General features: G+C 47.9%; 1 protein-coding gene and 1 long non-coding RNA gene across 2 annotated transcripts in view; one reads left to right on the top strand and one right to left on the bottom strand.

Annotated features, from left to right (window-relative positions):
• LOC144179967 (endothelin-converting enzyme 2-like) overlaps positions 1–9,808 on the top strand; it is a 30,880-nt gene extending 21,072 nt beyond the window's left edge. Inside the window, exons 4-6 of the mRNA XM_077708383.1 lie at positions 7,439–7,489; positions 9,390–9,513; positions 9,714–9,808. Of these exons, the coding sequence (XP_077564509.1) occupies positions 7,439–7,489; positions 9,390–9,513; positions 9,714–9,808 (270 nt within the window). The remainder of the gene's footprint in view (positions 1–7,438; positions 7,490–9,389; positions 9,514–9,713) is intronic.
• Positions 9,809–15,889: 6,081 nt separating this feature from the next.
• Positions 15,890–19,210, bottom strand: LOC144180529 (uncharacterized). The gene is made up of 2 exons (XR_013324452.1): positions 19,050–19,210; positions 15,890–16,483 (listed from the first exon to the last, which is right to left on the bottom strand). It is a non-coding gene; the product is annotated as an uncharacterized LOC144180529 (long non-coding RNA).
• Between the last annotated feature and the right edge of the window lie 863 nt (positions 19,211–20,073).

Here is a 20,073-nt window from a genome sequence, read left to right as displayed (position 1 = left end):
ATGACTGCGTGCAAGAAGGTGCATATCCGCAGCGCCCGCTGTTTATTCACATGCAAATCAACGCGAAATTTTGTGCTACGCCAACGCGAACGCGCCCCAGGCAACGTTGTCCAGTGATCTCGAAGGCGGCTTTTGTGCTCCCATTTTTTCCCGTAACCATCGTTAACATAATGAACTGACGCTCAACCCGAACAATTATGACATGATTACGGTGTTGAAGGCTTGATGTACTCGCTAACGAACGCAATAAATAGCATACATGCATGTGTTACAAGAATCGAGACGGATTAATATTTCAAAGCACCTCCATAATGTTTTCCGACCCTTTCAGGCGTAAATTACAAATCCTGTCTACTCGGGATGCCATCCTATGAATTGAAGAAAATCACTCTTGCTTTCTTTCCGTGGACTGAGGGCCCGGCCCACTAATCAGCTCGATTTTGCTGTTAAAAAAGTTTTCTCCTCTTTCTCCTCCTCCTCTTGAGCGCAGTTTTCGTATAATGCATATCTGAATATTGGGAAGATATGGCTGTGGGAAACGTACCGAAATATCCCTCCAGGTCTGAACAAACATAGTCTTAATGTATCTTTACCGTACCCGTGACTCGTTACGCTCCACAAACCTCCAGTCTGGTTAGAAGCCTGTTATAAAGACAGCACGTGCTTCGGCACAGTGGGTTATTTAGAACCCAACATACCGTTTTTTGTAGCCCATAGTTCATCTTGGCATACTTTCATGCCATCCCAACGTAAAATGATCTGATGGAATACTTTTTAGCGTTCAGAAAGTTTGCAAAAACTGTTTTACTTTACATATGATTACCGGTAATCGTAATGCCTTCTCCCAAACCCGACAGCCCCGAAGGCCTGGAATTTGTTTAGGTCTCCTATTTTTCCTGTTGTTGGTTACTAGCAGCTGGCCGTTTTCATGTTTGAAAGATTGCTTAATACAGAAGCTGATGCCTAGCTCCCACTCTGCGCTTCGCACACGACCGGCTTTGCAAGGAATGGGGCGACGCCGTCAATGTTTCTTCCGTAGCGGTATCCAAAACTATACTTTAATTCACGCCTGGAGATAGTGTGTGCGATTTTAAGTCTATTACTATTGCAAAATGTTACCCAAACGCATAGTTTGGTGCGGACAAGCATCAGACGTCAACCGATCGCAATTAAAGAAGGAGCAGGGAGAGCGAGCCCGAGTGAAGCAGACGACAAATGCGAAAATTCCTAAGCCGACGTGACGGGGGCGCGCTTCGCAGCGCCGCGCGTGGTCGCGCTCACCGCCAATACCAGAGCGCGCGCCGCCGCGGACCATGTTGTGCATAAATCGTGCTTGAACCTCCCACTCAAATGTCTCATTGGGCCACGTGCAACATGCAGGGGTGGGCGCTTCTATTCGGGCGCGCCACCCTCCCCTCTCAGTTACGCCATACCTTCCTCCTCCATTTTAGTGCGCAGATGTCACGTGGTTCGGTTGAGTTACGCATCAAGGAGGACGCCGAGCGACCACGTGCAGACCGCAGGCGTGCTGGGCTTCTGTGCGACCGCGCCGCCCTCCCCCTCTGACTTTCGCCACACTTTCCTCGGCCGTTTTGTTTCTGCGTTGCTTTCTCGGTTACACCTTCGTCGCCGCCGCCGTCCCCGCCAACAAACGATTAACCATTTGTACCAGGCTCCAAAGTGCTGCGCACTGAAAGTAGGTGTGGACAGACTTGTCTTCATCACAGCTGCTGCACAGAGAAGTTTGCGGCATACGAGACCTGCGTAGGTACATATTCACCTCCGATACACTGCAGAGAAGGCCCGCAATAATGTCCTTTAGGTTGTGTGAAGGGTGGCACTGGAAGTTCCGCAGCAAAAATTCTGGGACGCTTGCACTCACGCGCATCAATCGAATGAAGAAGCTGTTGAAGGTGAGAATTGCCGAACACACAAGTTTCAGCATCATTGTTTGTCTGCAGAGTTGCGGTACATGGTAGTAATCATCGTTATGTGCATCGGAGAGGTCTTCGTCTTATTCGCGCCGCGAAGTGGATGCAGATTCATCCTCAGGATTGTAGAATGGCATCACACCATTGCCCTTGAGGAGCAAAGTGTATGATAGCTGCAGCTTACCGGTACTTGCCTACGGCGCAGAAACTTGGAGGCTCACTAAGAGGGTGGAACATAAATTGAGGACGACTCGACGAGCAGTGGAACGGCAGATGATAGGTGTAACGTTAATGGACAATAAGGGATCGGATCCTAGTGGGTCAGGAAAAAACGCGTGTTAGGACATAGTAGCCGAAATTAAGAAGAAATGGGTGTGAGCAGGGCATGTAATGCGGAGGTAAGGTAACCGTTGGTCATTAGGGGAACAGAGTGAATCCCTAGAGAAGGGAAGCATGGTAGGGGGCGGCACCAGGTTAGGTGCACAGTTGAGATCAAGGAGTTTGCGGTGATAAATTGGTCGCAGTTAGCTCAGGACCGGGATAATTGCAGATGTATGGGGATGCCTTTGCCCCGCACTGGGCGTATACAGCCTGATGATGATGATGATTCTTTGCAGCCCATACATCCTGTATATTCGTGGAGAGGCCATGACTAGCCCACTTCGTATTTGTGCGAGTCTTTGTCACCCGAAGCAACAATCAGCCATTGGACTGCTGTGAACTCTCTCCCCGTATCCAGCTTTAGTTATGCATACACCTGTGCTGGCACTACTGGTTTAAAAAAACTGGAGAAAATACTCGATGTGAAACATTTCTAGGTGGTCTGCTTAATGCGGAACAACCCGCCACGGTATAGCTCATACCTGACGTGTAGCTTGAGCACCCAAAAATACAAGTAGGAGAATAGAAATATCTGTGATCTTCAGTAGTCCCTTCAGAATCTCTTTCTAAGTAGCATCATGCACTAACTCGTCCGTCTCAGTTCGCTTGTTTCCTTCAGATGGTTTCGAGATTAGCGAAACACAACCATCACATAAACCGCGTTTTTCACGAAGCCGCAGCACGTAAGTCTACGCCGAGCTACGGCGCGCCTAAAAGCGGTTTGCTTCAGCTCGTAGTACACTGCTGGTTTGACAGACCGCCGCGCAAAGGCGTTGCGAGAGATCCGCGACTTTGTATCAAGGCCACAGCAAAGCGCCGTGGGAGGGGATTTGGGGGGTTTTTGTGCAGAAAGGCAGAAAGAGTCTGGTAAGCGCACTCGTGGTCCGCATACGATCGAACACCTAAAAATTTTTCTCGGGGTAGTATAGAAGCGTATTTATCTTTCACGGCCGGCACAAATCGTGGTTGCAGCCGGACCCCGAACGATGTAAACACGACAGATTGGCGCCTGTCGTTGCGAACCAATGAGTGGAAAAAGGCACGATATGAAATTTGAGCAGTCGACGATGGGGCGGGTACAAGTATCCATAACAGAATTCGTGAAAAGAAACGAGAACTGGCATTGACGAAACAGTAGTAGCCGTATGGCGAAATGCTTACAAATGCGTTAGCGTTCTCATGAGGTTTTCACTACGTGGATTTACTGCATGTTCTATTTCCCCTATATACACGAACATCAAGTATAATAATTTGTTACTAACTCGCTTTCATCCGAAATTTTCCACAAATCGCGCGTTTCCCGGTTGGTAAATTTAGGCAGGACCGAAAAGCAACACAAACACATTTAGGAGCACCCGCATATTTTTGGTCCATCACCATGGGGCCCTGCGGTTTTTATTTAAATATTATGGACAGCCTGTCTGCCGGTCGCCACGCCGCATCATGTTCTTACAACGGCTGCTCCAGCGCACCCTCACCGGACTTAAACGCTACCCTACCCAAGGTAAGCCCACCTACAGCTAACCAAACCTAACATATCCTGACCTAACATACCTAAAAAGTTTTTTCAGTTAACTAAAAACAACCTGGCGCTGCTTAACGGCGTGCAAACAAATATGTTTTCGCCAAAAATAAAGACGCAGAATAATGTTTACGAATGTGCTGTGAGCATGCTACAACGGATGCACGTCATGAATGTTAACTATGGAAATAGCTCCTGCTTTGTGTAGTGACTACAAAAAGGAACTGGCTAGCTAAACTTTCTCTTAGATCAGAATTCGAGAACTTCACTGGTGGTTCCGTTGTGAAGGCGCAAGTGAGGAAGAGTATGTTCATATCGCTGCCAATGTGAATTGCTGAACAGATCATGAGCCCCTTGTCATGGTTACTGGACAGTCTTCCTCAGTGGGTACGTGAATTAAATTTGGTGCGTTTACATTGCAGACAAATTGGGAGTTGTAGTGGCAGTAGTGTAACCATTCAAAAGGCCTTAAGTAACAGTGGTTTCCAAGTACGGGAATTTAGGTGATCACTGGAAGACAGACGCCCTATAGTCAAGGGCTGCTGGTTTGGATTATTAGGACGTTCACCACAGCGCTTACATCTCTCCCTGGTAAATCTGTCCCAATTTGTACCTAGGATACCAGGGGGTTGGGTATGTCACACGCTGCAGCCGAACGGAAACCGGTGAATCGGACGTGATCTCCTGATGACTGCTGTCATTGGCAATGGAAAATCAACATCAAAGTGAATGGTCTTGCTGCTAAGTCTGCATTCAGTCCTAAATGGGCCGTGAAAAGAAGGCACAAGCTTGGTTCATTCAAAAGCTTCCCAGGCTATCACAGCGACACCAGTGTTAACCAAATCTTTGCTCGAATTAGCCCCACAATGAGGAAATCGGGGAGTAGGCATGCGACTCCGCACCTTGTATCACGCTCTGAACTTAAAGGGGTACTGAAAGGCGTTGACTCCCAGGAGCACTGAAAGAATCCTGGAGGTCAACGTCATCTGTGCAAAGTATGAAATTTTTAATGCGCCGCCAGTAAGCTCACACTTTCATTGCCAAGTTTAATGCGCGTTCCCACCCTTTCCGGTGTGTTTTTGGGCTCCGCCCTCTTGACGCATGTACGCCATCGATTTTCCCACGCGCGTCACGGAGCGGAACTCATTCATTTGGACGCCTTTTTCCCGCACTTTCCACGAAGAGAAACGTTGTCTGCTCAGCGTCGGCGGGTCGTGGTTGTGCCTTTGGTTAATTAGTGATTACTGTGGCCCCCTTAACGCTTTTGTGTTTGTCCATATTTATCTTTTTTACTCTATTACCATGCTTCCCGATCGCGTTTGCTAGGCCAACACGACAGCGAAGCCGACTTCCAAGTTGCCAGACCGCATTGCCACACGACGCGGAGGGCGACACGAACACGTCGGCCGATCGGAAGTCCGCGTGATGTGACTGGCTCGCTGACCGAAGACCCTGCCAATATTGGTCGGTCGTCGGGAATCGATCGGGAAGCGGTAATTGCGCCCAGACAACTTTCGTGCCGTAATAAATGCGGTTCTGTTGTGTTAGTTCTTCGAGTGTAACAAATATAGTAATATCCGCGAAGTTCATACAACGCAACACTAGCGCTAATGTGACCCGTATTTCGGCTTACGACGCTTCGCCGGTTTGTCATGGCAAAAATTCGTTTCCCGGAGTTGCAAACTGCATATTCGTGTGCGACCAGCAACTCTTGTAGCAAATACAAGCTCCGTTAAATGCAGGAGCTCAGTTACGGAAAGTTTATTAGGTAATAAGGAATCAATATAGAGCCCATTTTTACCGTAAAACTTGAAAAAAAAAACCAGGGCGAGCACTATTCCTCAGGGTGAAATAGCAGTCGCAGCCGAAAAAGTGCTGTTTCTGCAGATATGCTGTGGTAGGGGATTCATAGAACCTTGCTGCGCAACTGCTAATCAAGAAATGTTCAGTTAATCAGCCAGGGATCCTTCAAATGAAGCAGAAAACACTGATGTGACCCAAAGGGTGTGTCCCGATATAGTGTACAGTAGCGGCTGTGTTTCTCCAGTGACAAAAGCTGGAAACAACGCATCGGCCTTCACGCGCCTTTCACACGCATCGGCCTTCAAGCGACTTCACATGCCTGAACTCCACAAGTCCTTGACGCAATTACATGAGGCTGAAAGAGCTGAGGCACGGGCATTTTTTGATAAAAAATGTAATTTTAAAGCTCAGATGCACCAGCATATCACTGAAAGATATCGGGGAGATCTTGTTCGATCCAGAACGCGCAGGGTTTTGCAAGAGCCTCCAGTGTGACCCGCATTTGGGGGATGCAAGGCAGTCATCACTAGTAAAAGTTATAGTCAAAATCGAGTATAGTGGCCAAAGCTTTTCTAATACCTGCGGTATACTTGGGTCATTTTGTTTACACAATGAGAAACTCTTTAATGCCAACACGGGTACCTGTAGTATGGCTGATTTCCATATATTCCTCGAGTCCTTTCCTAAGCTCGGTGACCATTACCGTGCTCTTGTAGAAGGATCAATTACGCTTGAAGAAGTGAAAGTCGCCATTTCAAACCTGTTAAAACCCACGAATCACCTGGACCTGATGTCCTCACATCGGAGTTCTAGGAAATATTCTTAATTGTTCTGGTACCGGACTTACATGAAGTATTTACAAAGGCCTATGAATTTTCTGCTTCCCACATTTTACAAAGGTTATACTATCCTAATCCCCAAAAGTGACAATGCAGAAAAGTTGAAAACCACGGATGGTGACAAGCCGGTATCCCTGTTTGACGTGGATTACCAGATATTCGCAAAGGGGATCGCATGCAGGCTACAGATTGTAATCACAAGTCTTATAGGTTCACACAAGATTTGGGCGATTGAGAGGAGGAGCATTCAGACGAGCATCCATATGGCTCGCTGAGTACTAGAGCAACCTGTCCACCACCCCATGGTGGTGGACAGGTTACGGTCCTTCAAACTGGTCTGGCTGAAGCATTTCACAGGGTTAGCCAGCCTCCCCTTTTCGCTGTTTTGGAGTCATGTGGGCTTTGGGAAGCCTTGAATAAGGGCATTTCTCTCTGTTGCAAAAGCTGTACAATCCAGTTGACCATAAACCGCGAACTCTCTATACCTATTCCCATTAGATCCTTCGTACGGCAAGGTTGCCCGTTATCACCCCTTTTATTCGGTTTGTGCCTTGAGCCCCTTTGCATTTGTAAACTCCAAAGCAGTGTCATTCAAGGTTTCTCCCTGGCACACTATAACGTCAGAGATTTAGCCTATGCAGATGTACTTGCCTTTTTATGTACGGGCAAGAAAAGTGTGTTGGAGGCAACGACGCTGACACAGTGGTTTCGCGATGTACGTGGAGCTGAGGTAAACCTTTAAAAATCAAGAGGTTTTAGAAGGGCTCGTGGGGTATGCAGCCGCGTCAATATCGAAGCATTAAATAGGACTCGGTCCTCGCTTTCAGAGAGTTTGTCTAGCGGTAGATTCGGCTGGACATGGAGGATATCTTGTGCGTGTGATGGTAGGCGGTGAAGCCACAGGGCCTGGAGGATGGAGTTGTTGACCCACGTGTTGCCCGCAAGACGCGTATGTTGCGCAGGAATTTGCGGTCACCAAGCTCTTCGTGCTGAAGGAGCCGACGCCCGTTCTGGTATTCCGAAAGGAAAAGCCGTCGAATAAGTTCCGTCTTCAAACGCAGGTAACTGTCGTCCGCCGGAGGACTTGTGACTATGTCGCGGAGCTTGGTCGGATAGCGGGGGTCGAGGTTGGAGAAGACATAATTGCAGCGCGTACGGTCCTGAGTTATGCTCGCCAGAAAAAAACTGAGCCTCGGCTTGTGCGAACCAAACTTGATGTCATCACCATCAGCCTGTCTACGCCCACTACAGGGCAAATGCCTCTTCCATAAATCTCCAATAATACCGGTCATGTGCTAACTGCGACAAATGTATCCTCGCAAACATCTTGAATTCATCTGCCCACACAACTTTCTGCCGCCCCCTGCCACGCTTTCCTTCTATAAGGATCCACTCTGTTAGCCTCAAAGTCTCTCCGCCTTCGCCGAAACTCACTGTCCATGCCTTCGACGCCCCGCAGCACACCCCCAACCTCGTGCGCCGTATCGGCGGCATCATCCGTCAGCCAAACGCTATTTAAAAGCCCCTGGATCAGCACACACAGTCGGGCCCCACAACCGCTCACAAAGCCCCAACCGCAACGCCGACTCATCGCATCGCAATGACAACGGCCACTGCAACTACCATAGTCGCTTCGGGGAAATGGCGCCGCAATTTCACCCTTCCTGTTCAGCCAAACGTCACGAAATCACCAACGGCAGCCCGTAGAGACGGCTGCCATCTCACAACATAGAGACCGTCGCTTTTTGTCACCGATCAAGTCGCGTAGCGGCTGTTCCTCTTCGCCCGCGGTTGCGATATCTGCTGCTATCTACGAGCCTTCTTGCGCGACAAACGCTCTTGCATGTCCTTCAAGCTCAGTGTGGCGAACCACCCGAGCATTAAGACCTACGACTTATTCCGCCTTAACATCTACCCCAAAAACCTACGGCGAGAGTTTCCGTGGAATTTCGTCATCTCCGACGTAGCAAAGCGAATTATCGATGGGACTTCTACGCATACAACAATATCCTACCTGAGTGTCAACACAACTGACTTATCGACGCCACAACAGGTCTCTCCTAAGCGGACCAGCGAACTACCACCCAACAGCCCAGCATCAATGTGCTTGGCGTTAAACACCAATCAGCGTACCGTGTCCTTCTATTATAATTTCCTGACTTGGCACGGCCTAGCGCAGGGCCTAGAGGGGTACGCCACATAACCGTACACTACATTTATCCCCCTCCCGGCCCTCCAGTGTACTGCCGCGCAGGTTGCCTAGCTCCAGGCCGCTTTCGAATTTCCCAACCAAATTTTGAGGCCATACTCTGCGAAGAAACCACCCGCCACTCGGGGGGACCATACGCCTCACCGGTCCATCTGGTACCAAAGAATACCAATGCGTGACGACCATGCGGAGATTACTGCGCCCTCAACGCCTGCATTATCCCCGACAGGTACCCAGTTCGCCTCATACAGGACTTTGCGCGCCACTTACACGGTAGCCCAATATTGTCAGCGGTTGATCTGGTTGATCTACACACAATGGTTGATCTACACACAAATAACTGTCAACCCGGATGACGTCCCGAAGACCTTAATCATCACCGCTTTCTAGTTGTTCGAGTTTTCTTTCATGAGTTTTGGCATCCGGAATGCGGGCCATAACCTTTCAACCCTTTATGAACGGCGTTGTCCGTGGCCTAGACTTCTGCTTCGTCTACCTCGACGACATTCTGGTCTTCTCTCACAGCGAAGAGGACCGCTGCTAGCACCTGAGCCAACTTTTCCAGAGCCTCGACGACCACAGCTCATCAACGCCCAGAAGAGCACACTCGGCGCCCACGTCGTCACATTTTTCGGCCATCAAATCTCTTCAGAAGGGACTACGGCCTGCCTGACCGCATTCTCGCCCTGCAAACCTATTCGCAGCCTAACACCCCAAAGGACCTCTGCCACTTTCTTGGCACGCTCAACTTCTACCGGCGTTTCGTGGCTAAAGCGGCCACATATCACATTCCTTCCTTCCACTACACGTTGGCCAGCCTACGGCGCAGTCAGTTCGTTACTGGGACACCATCTTGAACACAGGCATTCGAAGACTGCAGAGCTGCCCTTTGCAAGGTCACCCTGTTGTCTCACCCAAAGCCAGATGCTCGCTTGGGACCCATTACCGACGCTTCTAACACCGCCGTTGGCGCCTCCCTCATGCTGCGTGTGGAAAACAACTGCTGCCCGCTGGCCTTCTTTTCCAAGACGCTCTCCAGCCCAAAGACACCTTTGTCTTCTGGAAGCTCCACCAATACAACTACGGCCACTACCGAGACGACCTGGCCAGCATACTACAGTGAGCTCCTTGCAATCTATGAAGCGGTTTAGCACTTTCGCCGCATCCTCGAGGCAGAGCACTGTACCATTTTTTCGAGACCACAAACCTATCACCTACGCCTTCTCTTAACGCGGCGGTAGACTCCCACAGGTCCAGGAAAATCAACTGTCCTTTATCGCTCAGTTTACCGCATACATCCAGCGCATCAGTGGGAAGAATAATGTGGTCGCTGACGCACTCTCGCGTGTCTCCGCTGTGGGGTTGCTACCCGTGACGACTGACACCCTCGCCGAAGCCAAGAAAACAGACGCCGAACCTGAACAGCTGCTCGAGAACGGCTCTTCTCTTCAGCTTGAACTAGCTGCGGTTGCTGGAGCGACATATAGTCTCTACTGCGGCATATACACCGCACGAGTGAGACCTTACGTGTCTTCCCTGCATCGCTACAAACTTTTCAACAAGTTGCACAACCTCAAACATCCTTGCATTCGCGTTTCCACACGCTTTGTTACTGACCGCTATGCAGCATGACTGCCGCACCTGGGCACGCACTCGCACCCAGTGCCAGTGCACGAAAATCACCCGGCACGTCACTTCGCCACCCAGAGCATTCCCCCTTCCGTCGGAACGGTTTCAATGCATCCACTTCTATATCATTAGCCCTCCTCCACCAGCCAGACCTCACCACTGTTCCTTCAGAGCCATTGATCATTTCACTCTATGGCCTGAGGTAGGGCCTCTTGACAACACTACCCGCAGAAGACGTAGCCTCAACTTTCCTCTCCGGCTGGATCCATTCAGCATAAAGATATAAGGCTTTCGCTTTTCAAGTTTTTTTTTTTTGGCGTGTGGCTGTAGCTTTTGCTCAGCGGTACGAAACAATATACCACAGTGCACAATATAATCTGTTGACTAAAAGTACGATGGAAAAAAGCTAGAAATGATCGCTAAGCATACAATTAAGAATAAGAGCGCAAAAGCGTAATTCGCGTAGGTTTGAAGCCGACAATTTGTCAATGTCGGCTCTAGCCCACACCTTTGACAACGGGCTCTTAGTATTCTGCTCATAGGAACCCTGTGTGCGCGTGCTCAAAGTGTGGTATAGCGCGGTGATATTCTCCTGTGCTTTCCAGGAAATGTGGCCTTCCTCAAATATATTACATGCACCTAACGCGCGGCGCCCGCTGGTGCGGACTTAAGCAGCGGCAGATGCAAAAATACAAAACAAACTGTTCAAGCGGTGGCATGTAGAGGCGTGCATCTTGGACCGGAGGGTGACCGCCGAGATATCCTCAACCCCTCCCTCAGACTCAACGACCGGCTCTCACGAACTTGGGAAAGAGCGTTCGCGTGTGTCTGTACTGTGTCGGTTCATGTGCAAAGCACTACGAAAGCTGTTTGAGCACTAGCGCTTCGGGTTATAATGGCGCGATTTCTCCCATGGTATTATTTATTCGATCGGCAGCATTGGATCCTGATTTTGCTCTGCTCGAGTCTTGCTGTAAGCTCGCCCAAAAGAGTGTTGTTCTGTATCATCGCTGTGTAACTCTAGCCATGCAGTAAACAGTCAAGTTTGCAGTGGAATGTTTGTCGTCAACACCGAGGGAAGCACTTTATCTCGCCGCCCGTAAACCGCGCCACTACATAATGGAGGCGATGGAGCCCGATTCGGGGACACCTTCGCCATTGTGACAGTATTGATTGCAATTATGATTACGGAATGACTATCCAGGCTATTGCTAACTGCCTCCGCAGACGTCAAGGCCAGCCGACACTGGGGAGATTTCTGATGCATCCGCGTCTTTTATTTCTGTTGATACACGCGTGCTCAAGCGCGTAGAAAACCCATGGGAACTTACCGCGGCCTGGTGATTTCTTTCTGAAGTCTATGGAATACTGGGTGCCATGTGGCTCTATATGTTTGGTCATATTATTGACGTTACTCAGAAGCTTTCTGGGAATTTCTTTGTATATTGTTGTTTCTGATGTCTGCGCCTCTAAGAAATGTGCTAGGGACGTTTAGCTGCACTGGACGGTTTTTGGGCGACATCACAGTGCGCGTTCGGCATACACCTCTTCGCTGCGTGCTTTCGCCGACCCAGACAACAGACGATTGTGCGTCATAAGGCTCTTTATTTAAGCACACCGCCAAGGTTCCCGAAAGTGGACAGTACCCTCTGGTGAATCGGTGCTATAGATCGAAATAAATACTAAATGACACTGACTGCAAGCCCGTAAACGCGCAAAGAGCGGTCGAATAGCAAACGGCAAAGCGCAAACAACTTGGTAATTGAGGAATAAATGCCGGGAAACGCTCTGAAGTAGAGTCAGAACGAACTAAAAAAGCTAAGAAGCAAGAAAAAAACACCTGCGTGGAATCGGCGGCCATGAGCAATTTGCGGGCTATCTTTAAGCCTTGACAACTGCCTCAAAGGAATGGTTCAGAGCAAACAACGCTGAATTTTAGCAAATAATTGTCTTCCAAGCTGTCATTAGCGACTGCAGAATATCTATCCTTAGTAATCAACCTATCGATAAATCCGTAGTGGAATTTTTTTCGATCATGTGGTACAAACTACGAAAATAACATTTGTGTTTCGTGTTTAAACATGCCAGGTTTCATTTACGCAGTTGTCTTCCTGGTGTTTAGGACCGACTCCAGTTGATTTATGCCTGGAGTGTTTGGAGATTTTAAAAAAAGCTCTCATTAGGACAAACTTGATTGTGATAAATTTTGTGTTTAACATTTACATTACGTTATCTCTCGTAGCATGCACAATGCAAAAAACGTCTACTTAATAATATATTTTTATTATATACGAACAACTTTTGACCGTTGCTTCGACTTTGTCGTAACGTAAGTTTACGGTAAAGCTCAAGAACTGACACTTATCAAGGCAGATTAAAGGGGCCATGCACACAAAACATAACTTTGGTTAATTCTAAAGACTGCCTCGTTAAAATCATACTAACACCGCTTTTACCGTAGACTTCGCTGAAATAAGCTACATAATTAGGAAAAAATAAATGGCCAGGCTTCTCCCTAGCTTATTCCGCGCAACAGAACCTACGATGTCGTATTCCCAGCTGCGGGTTGGCTGAGGCCGGCCAAGCAAACGCAAAGTAGCAATGGTTATAAGCTTGCCGAAGGACCTATTTGCGCTTAAATTGTAGGCACGTTGTTTTTATAGCAGTAAGAATTGTGGGTGAACAATTGAAGTTACAAACGAACGCGTTAACACCGAAGCAGTTTTGAAGCGCATTGCCGGCAGAAACTGCCTAGCACAGCCGTCGGACGCGTTGGACTTACGTTTCTGACACAACACTGAACAACTAACATTGGGGGCACGGTCACTTATATAGCACGTTTTTCGAATCACAGCTTACGATTTAGGAAACAACTAGTATGCATCCTAATTAAAATACGGCAGATATATAGGACCGGTCAGAAGCAAAGTGCGAACACTGGTACTTCCGAGGTATTGCAGCGCCATCTCCTGAAGTGGGCGATAAACAACATATCCTAACGGCCGTCTGTGAGATGGTAGCAGCCCTGGTCAGCAGGCTATCTTTAGTTTTAAGGCCCCGCTCTGGATACGTCATTCTCGACGTCACGAAAACACACGATTTAGCGGGACAATAGAAATTTTGGCTTAAACTCTTTATTTTATCACTCAATAAAGCGTTTGCTGCCGGACAAGTGCCGAAGGCACTATAAAGCACAAAATCATTCGAATAAAACAAACTAATAATTTGTCTGCATGGCCTCCTTTACTCTGGAGGCTAGCTTAATAGGCCAAGGCTTGGCGTAGTGTTTCGATCAAAGACTGCAGAGGTAGAGTAAAACTTTTGGTATGCCCTAGGCTCCTACAAACATCAGGGAATGAAACGTGTTGCCTCGGGAGGTTGCGTTGCTGTAGTCAAACATTGTATTTTCACTTGAACTTCGTGCTCTTGGATTTGCAGTGACACTTGCGCTGGTAGTTCCGGCGGAGCCGGCCGCTTTTGATTCAAGCCTGCTTGGTTTTGTTTTTGTGATGTGCTCTTCATCATATAAGTAGGCTTTTTGAAGAATTTTCTGTCGCAAATTAGCTAAGGTCTTCTCTTGCTTTGCGAAACTGAATACCGCTTTCATCTAACGACATGCGTAGTAGTTGCCACACCCCTTAAATGTAAAACTTGCCATGTTGATATTGGGATAAACAAGTTCAGAAATGCGCCCCATATCATTTTCACGACTATGTTTAAATACAGCATTTTCCCTCTATTTGAGCCATTCAAACCCGCCGTAAGCACTTTTAAAACTCTCTCATTGGCAATCAATCACACCATAATACATTGTAATCGCGGTTTCTCTCTTCACAGCGCTTGAATATTTCACCTCAGGGCATTCTACCAGAGGCGCTCAGCATGAGCTTAGATAGCGTTCCAGGCATTTTCACGCATTAACGTTTCCTGGCGCTCCATACCTTGTCCTCGTTCCCACTATTGTACACATATTTTAACGTTAAAGTAACATGAAAATCCGGCTTTTTCTGTCGGTATTCACAATGAAATGCAGTGTGAAATGATCACTGATCGCTGCTGCTACAGGGATATGTTCTCAGCGGAAAAAATTATGTTCGCTTGCTCCGTCAACTAACTGGTCGTTGGTGTGCTTTCGGCATGTAAGCTTCGTTGGTGGTTGTTAAAAGCACCCAGGTCAAATTTTTTTGCAATGATAGAGAGTGGCAGCTCCATGGAAAAAATCCCGGGCCATTTCCATTAACATGAAACCTGGGGAGTGGCGAAACATGCAGTGTTTAAGAGTAATCTTTGCGCCTTGGCGTTTTTGCCTACGGAGATGAAACCGTTGGGGGTAGAAGTACATAGCTTTGCTGTAAACGTTTCTTGTCTTTGAAGCACAAAGCTTTCTAGCGCGAGGTGTAAACGAGTGTCCCGGTGTTTTTTAGCGCGCGTTATGTTCCAGCGCGACGCGTAAGCAGGTTTCCCGTTTTTAAATGTCTAGACTACATGAGACGAACGACGATTGCGACGGCGACGACGACGACATGAGACGCCAACGCCAGCAGCCCTAAAAGTAATGAAGTGCCTGGTAGGGGCTGTTCTTCTGGAGCGCGTGCTGAGGATTTTCGCAAAGGGTAAATACAACAATTTTATTTTTTGCAACCGGGTATGAATTTGTACTTGCCGAACCTGTGCACGAATTAACTCAGGGCTTGCGATCTGCTATTTTACAACTGTACAACTGAAGCCCCACGAACATTAGGCAAACAAGTATGTTTCTTTCCTGAGGACATGCATGAGCGAATTCTTTAATGCTTCCCCTTCCGTTTTGATAAACTCCGATCATAAGCAGCATAGCACATACAAGAAGACGGTATAGCGTTTAGGTGCGAATGACCTCCGTCAATCAGGATACCTTTCGACGATATTATTGCGATTTCAATAAATGACCAATCGAGGGAAAAACCCGTCTTTGGCCTTAGCAACGGCGTCAGTAACAGCGAAATGGCTCCTCTGCCACGTGTTTCTGAAGCATTCCATTCGTAACACAGCGCTAGCTTAAGGTCGGCCGGAGCGAAGCGTGGGCGTCCACGTCAGCACAGCACGGATGAATAACCGTATAAAAGCAGGAAAACAACGCAGCAAACAAGAGAACAGACAGGGAACCAAGTCCACCATCGCCGTCAGCTCTCCCAATTTACGGTGGCAGGTAGCAGCGGTGAAGCGCTCTAGCATGTGAAATGAAGCTTTTCCAGCGTGTAATGCTTTATAGGATCGCGAGGCAAAGAATCTCAATCGGCAATAAAGATAATTTAGTCGTAGAACAAAGCCCTTCCTCAACGCGATGTGGGTGCGAAAATTCTAAGCTGTTCTTTTGGGCATCAATGTTTTCGCATTAGGTACCCGCAATAAGTGCTCGAAGGTGCCAACTTTTACGGCGATGCGATGTGATTGTGAGGCTGTTACATTCCTGTGTGGCAGGTACCCCGAGGGATGGATGGTTTTCAGAATTTACGCTCCAATAATGTTCATTTCACGCAGTATTGTTCTAAGGGCATCTAAAAAAGAAAACATTTCCCAGACGGATTTTTCTCCAAAAAGTTTTGTTTTATTCACATCCCAAACACCTCCTTTTTTGTGCTTTTCCGCGCAGTCTTGCGCGTTCACTGCAGAACAGACCATGTAGAAGCCTACACAAATCAACTATTTAACCAGGTGCGTGCGCTTAGCCCAGGTAGGACACGTAATCATGGTGCGGGCGGTGCCCGCCACTGGACTTCTTTTTGGGGTCAGGGGGGAGTACGTAAACCTGCCCGCCTCGGAAGCGCCCGTTACCGACGTAAGGGATCTGTTTCTGGCCGCCCGGAAAGTGCGTTTTGTCGATAGCACGTAGGTAATCACCCCCTTGATGGACATACGGGCGAAGTTGGTATCCGCCATGTACGGGCGTTTTGTGCGGGCGGTAGCCGATCGCTTTCGCGTACGTCTCGTAGTGTTGACCGTAGACGGGGTGAACTGGGTGATGACGTCGAGTTCCACTGCCATATTGAAGGGGCCTGTATTCGAAGGGCCTGACTACATGGCCATGTCCGCCTTTTTTTCCAGCTTTTGGAGCAGCATTATGGTGGTCGCTTCCGTGAGAGTCCGCAAGGACCACTGCTATGGCCAGCAACAGCACGAGGCAAATCACCTGCAAGAAAAAATAAAATGCAGCTGCGATCCCTCCGTATAATGAATCAAGATCTGTGCTAGAATGGCTCAAGCTTTCGTGAGAAAACTCCGTTGGTGAGCTACAGCGCCAGAAGGTTTATTTTTGTTTTTTCCAGCAGTTTTCCAGCAGTGAATCGGCGATGAAAACAATATTTGTCTCGTGCAGTGCATCGATCATTCTAAAGATAGTACTGAGTTCCAACTGACGTCACTGGCAGATCCACCTTTTCGTTATAGTGCCTCCCTTTAGGGTCCAAATATTATGTTAAGTACATAATTTATGGTGTCGTAAGACCCTTGGGGCTATAAACGAATAAAATTACTCCATGGAAATACAAAATGTAATCCAAAAAAAATATTTCTTCACTTTCCATCTTTCTACTTGACGCAACTGGCATTATACAATGCGGTTTGAGATAAAGCACACGACACACTTGCGTTACCGCTGAAGCAAACGTAATGACAAAGACTATTCAACTTGAGTGTGTCAAAAAACGGGTGGTTTTGCGCCAATCAGAAACAAATTAGCCGTTGCATTTGCTTCCGAATGGTGATGATGCAAAGCTCGCTTTAAAGGTATTGCTGTTCGCCGGTACAAAAACACAAGACCCAAGCAAAAATAGGTTTCTTCCCAAATAGGTGGGGTAAAAGACGAAAAGCGCACGGCAGAGTTGGAAGTAAATTTGGGCGCAAAGGGTGGGCAGTAGTAACGCAGGAATGGATCAGATGGAGGCCCATATCAGAGGCGTTCTTCCTGTCATTATTTTACAGCAAAGCTGTATACCTCTGCCACCTAACGGTTTCATCTCCGTGCGCACAAACATGAAGTCCCCAAGGTCTAAGAGAACGAGCGCATGCGCTAGGCTAATCAGGCGTACAGCATATAGCTCAGAATTCATTTAAGAAAACCACAAAACAACCATCGATTCCACATTACGGATGATAAGGCGCCTGTGATCAAGGGAACCTCTGGAACGCCGAGCACATACGCCATGCAATTGGCCTCCAGAGAATGCGAGCCTAGTGCCAGTAAGTAAGGTATTGGAGTACCGCCCCTGAGGCACGCAAGTCAGAAACGGCGGCCATTTTGGTGTTTATCAGTGTTGAGACTGCCGCATCTACGGCCTCACCGTTGACTTCTACAGGGTCATTTTTAACAACACTACCGAAGATGCCGCAAAACGGCATCTTTGGACACACTTCTGCTGTTACACATGAAATTTTTGGTGCGCATCAGAACGACGTCACATCGCGCGCAGCCTCTCAGAGCATAAAGGACAAGCTGATCCTCCCACCTCCAAAGATTGACCGACTAAAACGAACAAACAACGAAATGGCGGTGCGAAGCTACCAATGTGACGGCGGCGGCCCTGAACAATAGGAGAAAAGAGTGTCGATACTCTGTACCCTTATCCAGTGGCACAAGCCGAGAGAAAGCGACGAGCCATCGGGACGATGAGAAACATTTCATACCCTCATCCATCACCATATCTACGGGTTTGCAAGAGCTTTGCTGGACATACATTTTCGCAGGGTGGGATGGCGACCAATTTTTAGAGGGGTAGATGAGGGTGTGTGTAATGCCACCATGGATTATTATTAATAACGAAGGGGTGCCGATAACCCGCAGTATTTTCGCCAGTTTTAGGCCCATTCTTACTGTTACCCCCGGTGAATACGATGTAGGACTTTTTACCGACATAAAACTGTATAATTGTTTTGTGACGAACGTACTTTGTGTCACAAACTTAAATAAACGCTTCCCGCCATAACAAAACGCACCCATGCTCTCTGTTAGATGACTAACAAGTGAAGCCGTAGTCTGCGGCGGGTTAGCGCTTGAAGTGTGAATCACGCACTAGTACGCTGAGCACGCGTTCCGCTGCGGTAAACTCAGACTATGAGTCTCCCGTTACATCTACCTCCTATCCAACCTGTTTTTTTTTTTTTTTTTTTTTCACGCATGCGCATAGGATTTCACCGGAGGCCGTTTCTGCGTGCACATGACTGCTGACGTTTCCTCTCGCCTAGCAATATAAAGGTTCACTTTAAAAAGGTACCCAAAAAAATGCGGTGCGTTACGGACCTAGTCGTGCTGAGATCTGCACTGATGCACCGCGTATGTACAGCCTCTAGCGTTGGCTCGCTATTACAGTCTCCCGCTTAGAGGAATAGTCGTTCCCAGAGCGTTTCTGACCGTCACCCCAATGCTCACGCAAGACAGGAGTCAACCAGTGAGGGCCTTTGAGCTCCCTCTCATGAGTGGAATGTCACGTATTTCCGCGGGGACCCCAGCGGAACTAAGTATATTAAAAACACCAGCTGAAAAAATTCTGTTATCGTCTGAGGGACTGTGCAAGAAACAATAGCTTCACTAAGAAACTTCTTCAATAAAGGATGTCATTCAAAACTACTAAAAACTGTCGAACTCATTCACTGTGTTAGAAATTTATAAGCATACGGCGAATAATTGCAACATTGTAATTGATCAACAGCTCTTAAAATGCAATTGACAAAGCTCTGGGCCTCGACGGAACGTTTCTTACCGTGTCCTTCATATTTGGGGAGCGCGATCTGGAGAGACAAACGGCTCCGTGGTCACTGCGTTTGCGATGTTATGGAGGTCGGCTATATACTCGCTTTCCAGCGAGGAAAAGAAATGGAAGTGCACGTAGCTCTACGTTGGAGAAGCTAACGTGGCGAATTCCATGTTGTTGTCCATGGCAGAGCAAGCAAACAAAGCGTTTTGAACGGCTACGCTCGGCAGAGCTCCTTTATGCGGTATTTCCTTTCGGAGCTGTCAGAACAGTCATGCATGTGTGTTGTGAGGTACGTGCTAGGTGAGAAACGGGGGAAGATCTCGTCCGAGCTCCTTCCCTCTGGAAATCGCAAGCGTTGACACACTTTAGTCAGAGGATAGCGGCTCCAGGACTGCCCACAAATAATGAAAATACGAAAAATATTTTCAGTCATAATGTTTAGCTACCGTAGAACCAAAGTAGTTAACCAATGCTTTTTCTTACAAAATTTTTAAGGGACCTATGAAAGCCACTTAAGGATAGCGGCTTTTACTGGACTTTTCAGCAGAGAGGACATTTTTAATAGCGACAGCTTTGTAAGAGCGAAGCTCTTTAGCAAATCGTAATTTTTTGTGTCCCAAGTTAAATATACCTAAAAATTACCGAGCGCGCGCACGTGAGCGCGGGCTTCGCGCCAACCACCCGGCAGTTAACAAAACCAAAAAAATGCCTAGCGCTCGTGTGTGTGTGTGCCTTGCGGCGATTGCCTAGTGTCCCCGGTGCACGTTTTCCAAACCAAGGATACCCACCTAATAGGATTGGCCAAGATTGCCCAAAAAAATTACAATTCACCGTGATAGTGGCAACACTTGTTTGGAAGGAGAGAGACGCGACGCAACGTACGCCCCTCCAATGTAATGCCCAATAATTGTCACCTCCGAAAGAATGAAGATTAAAGCAAAAATTATGGACTAAAGGTTGCTGTGGCAGCGAAGAAGAAAGACTGGCTGCAATCCCGCACTTAAACCGTCGTCATGGACGTGAAGGTGCA

Source organism: Haemaphysalis longicornis, unplaced genomic scaffold (assembly GCF_048455015.1).
Source record: "Haemaphysalis longicornis isolate Haplotype H1 unplaced genomic scaffold, Haemaphysalis longicornis Haplotype H1 scaffold_4, whole genome shotgun sequence".
Classification (NCBI taxonomy): Eukaryota; Metazoa; Arthropoda; class Arachnida; order Ixodida; family Ixodidae; genus Haemaphysalis; species Haemaphysalis longicornis.
Note: the sequence above shows the minus strand (reverse complement) of the source record. Positions and strands in the feature narration are given on the sequence as shown.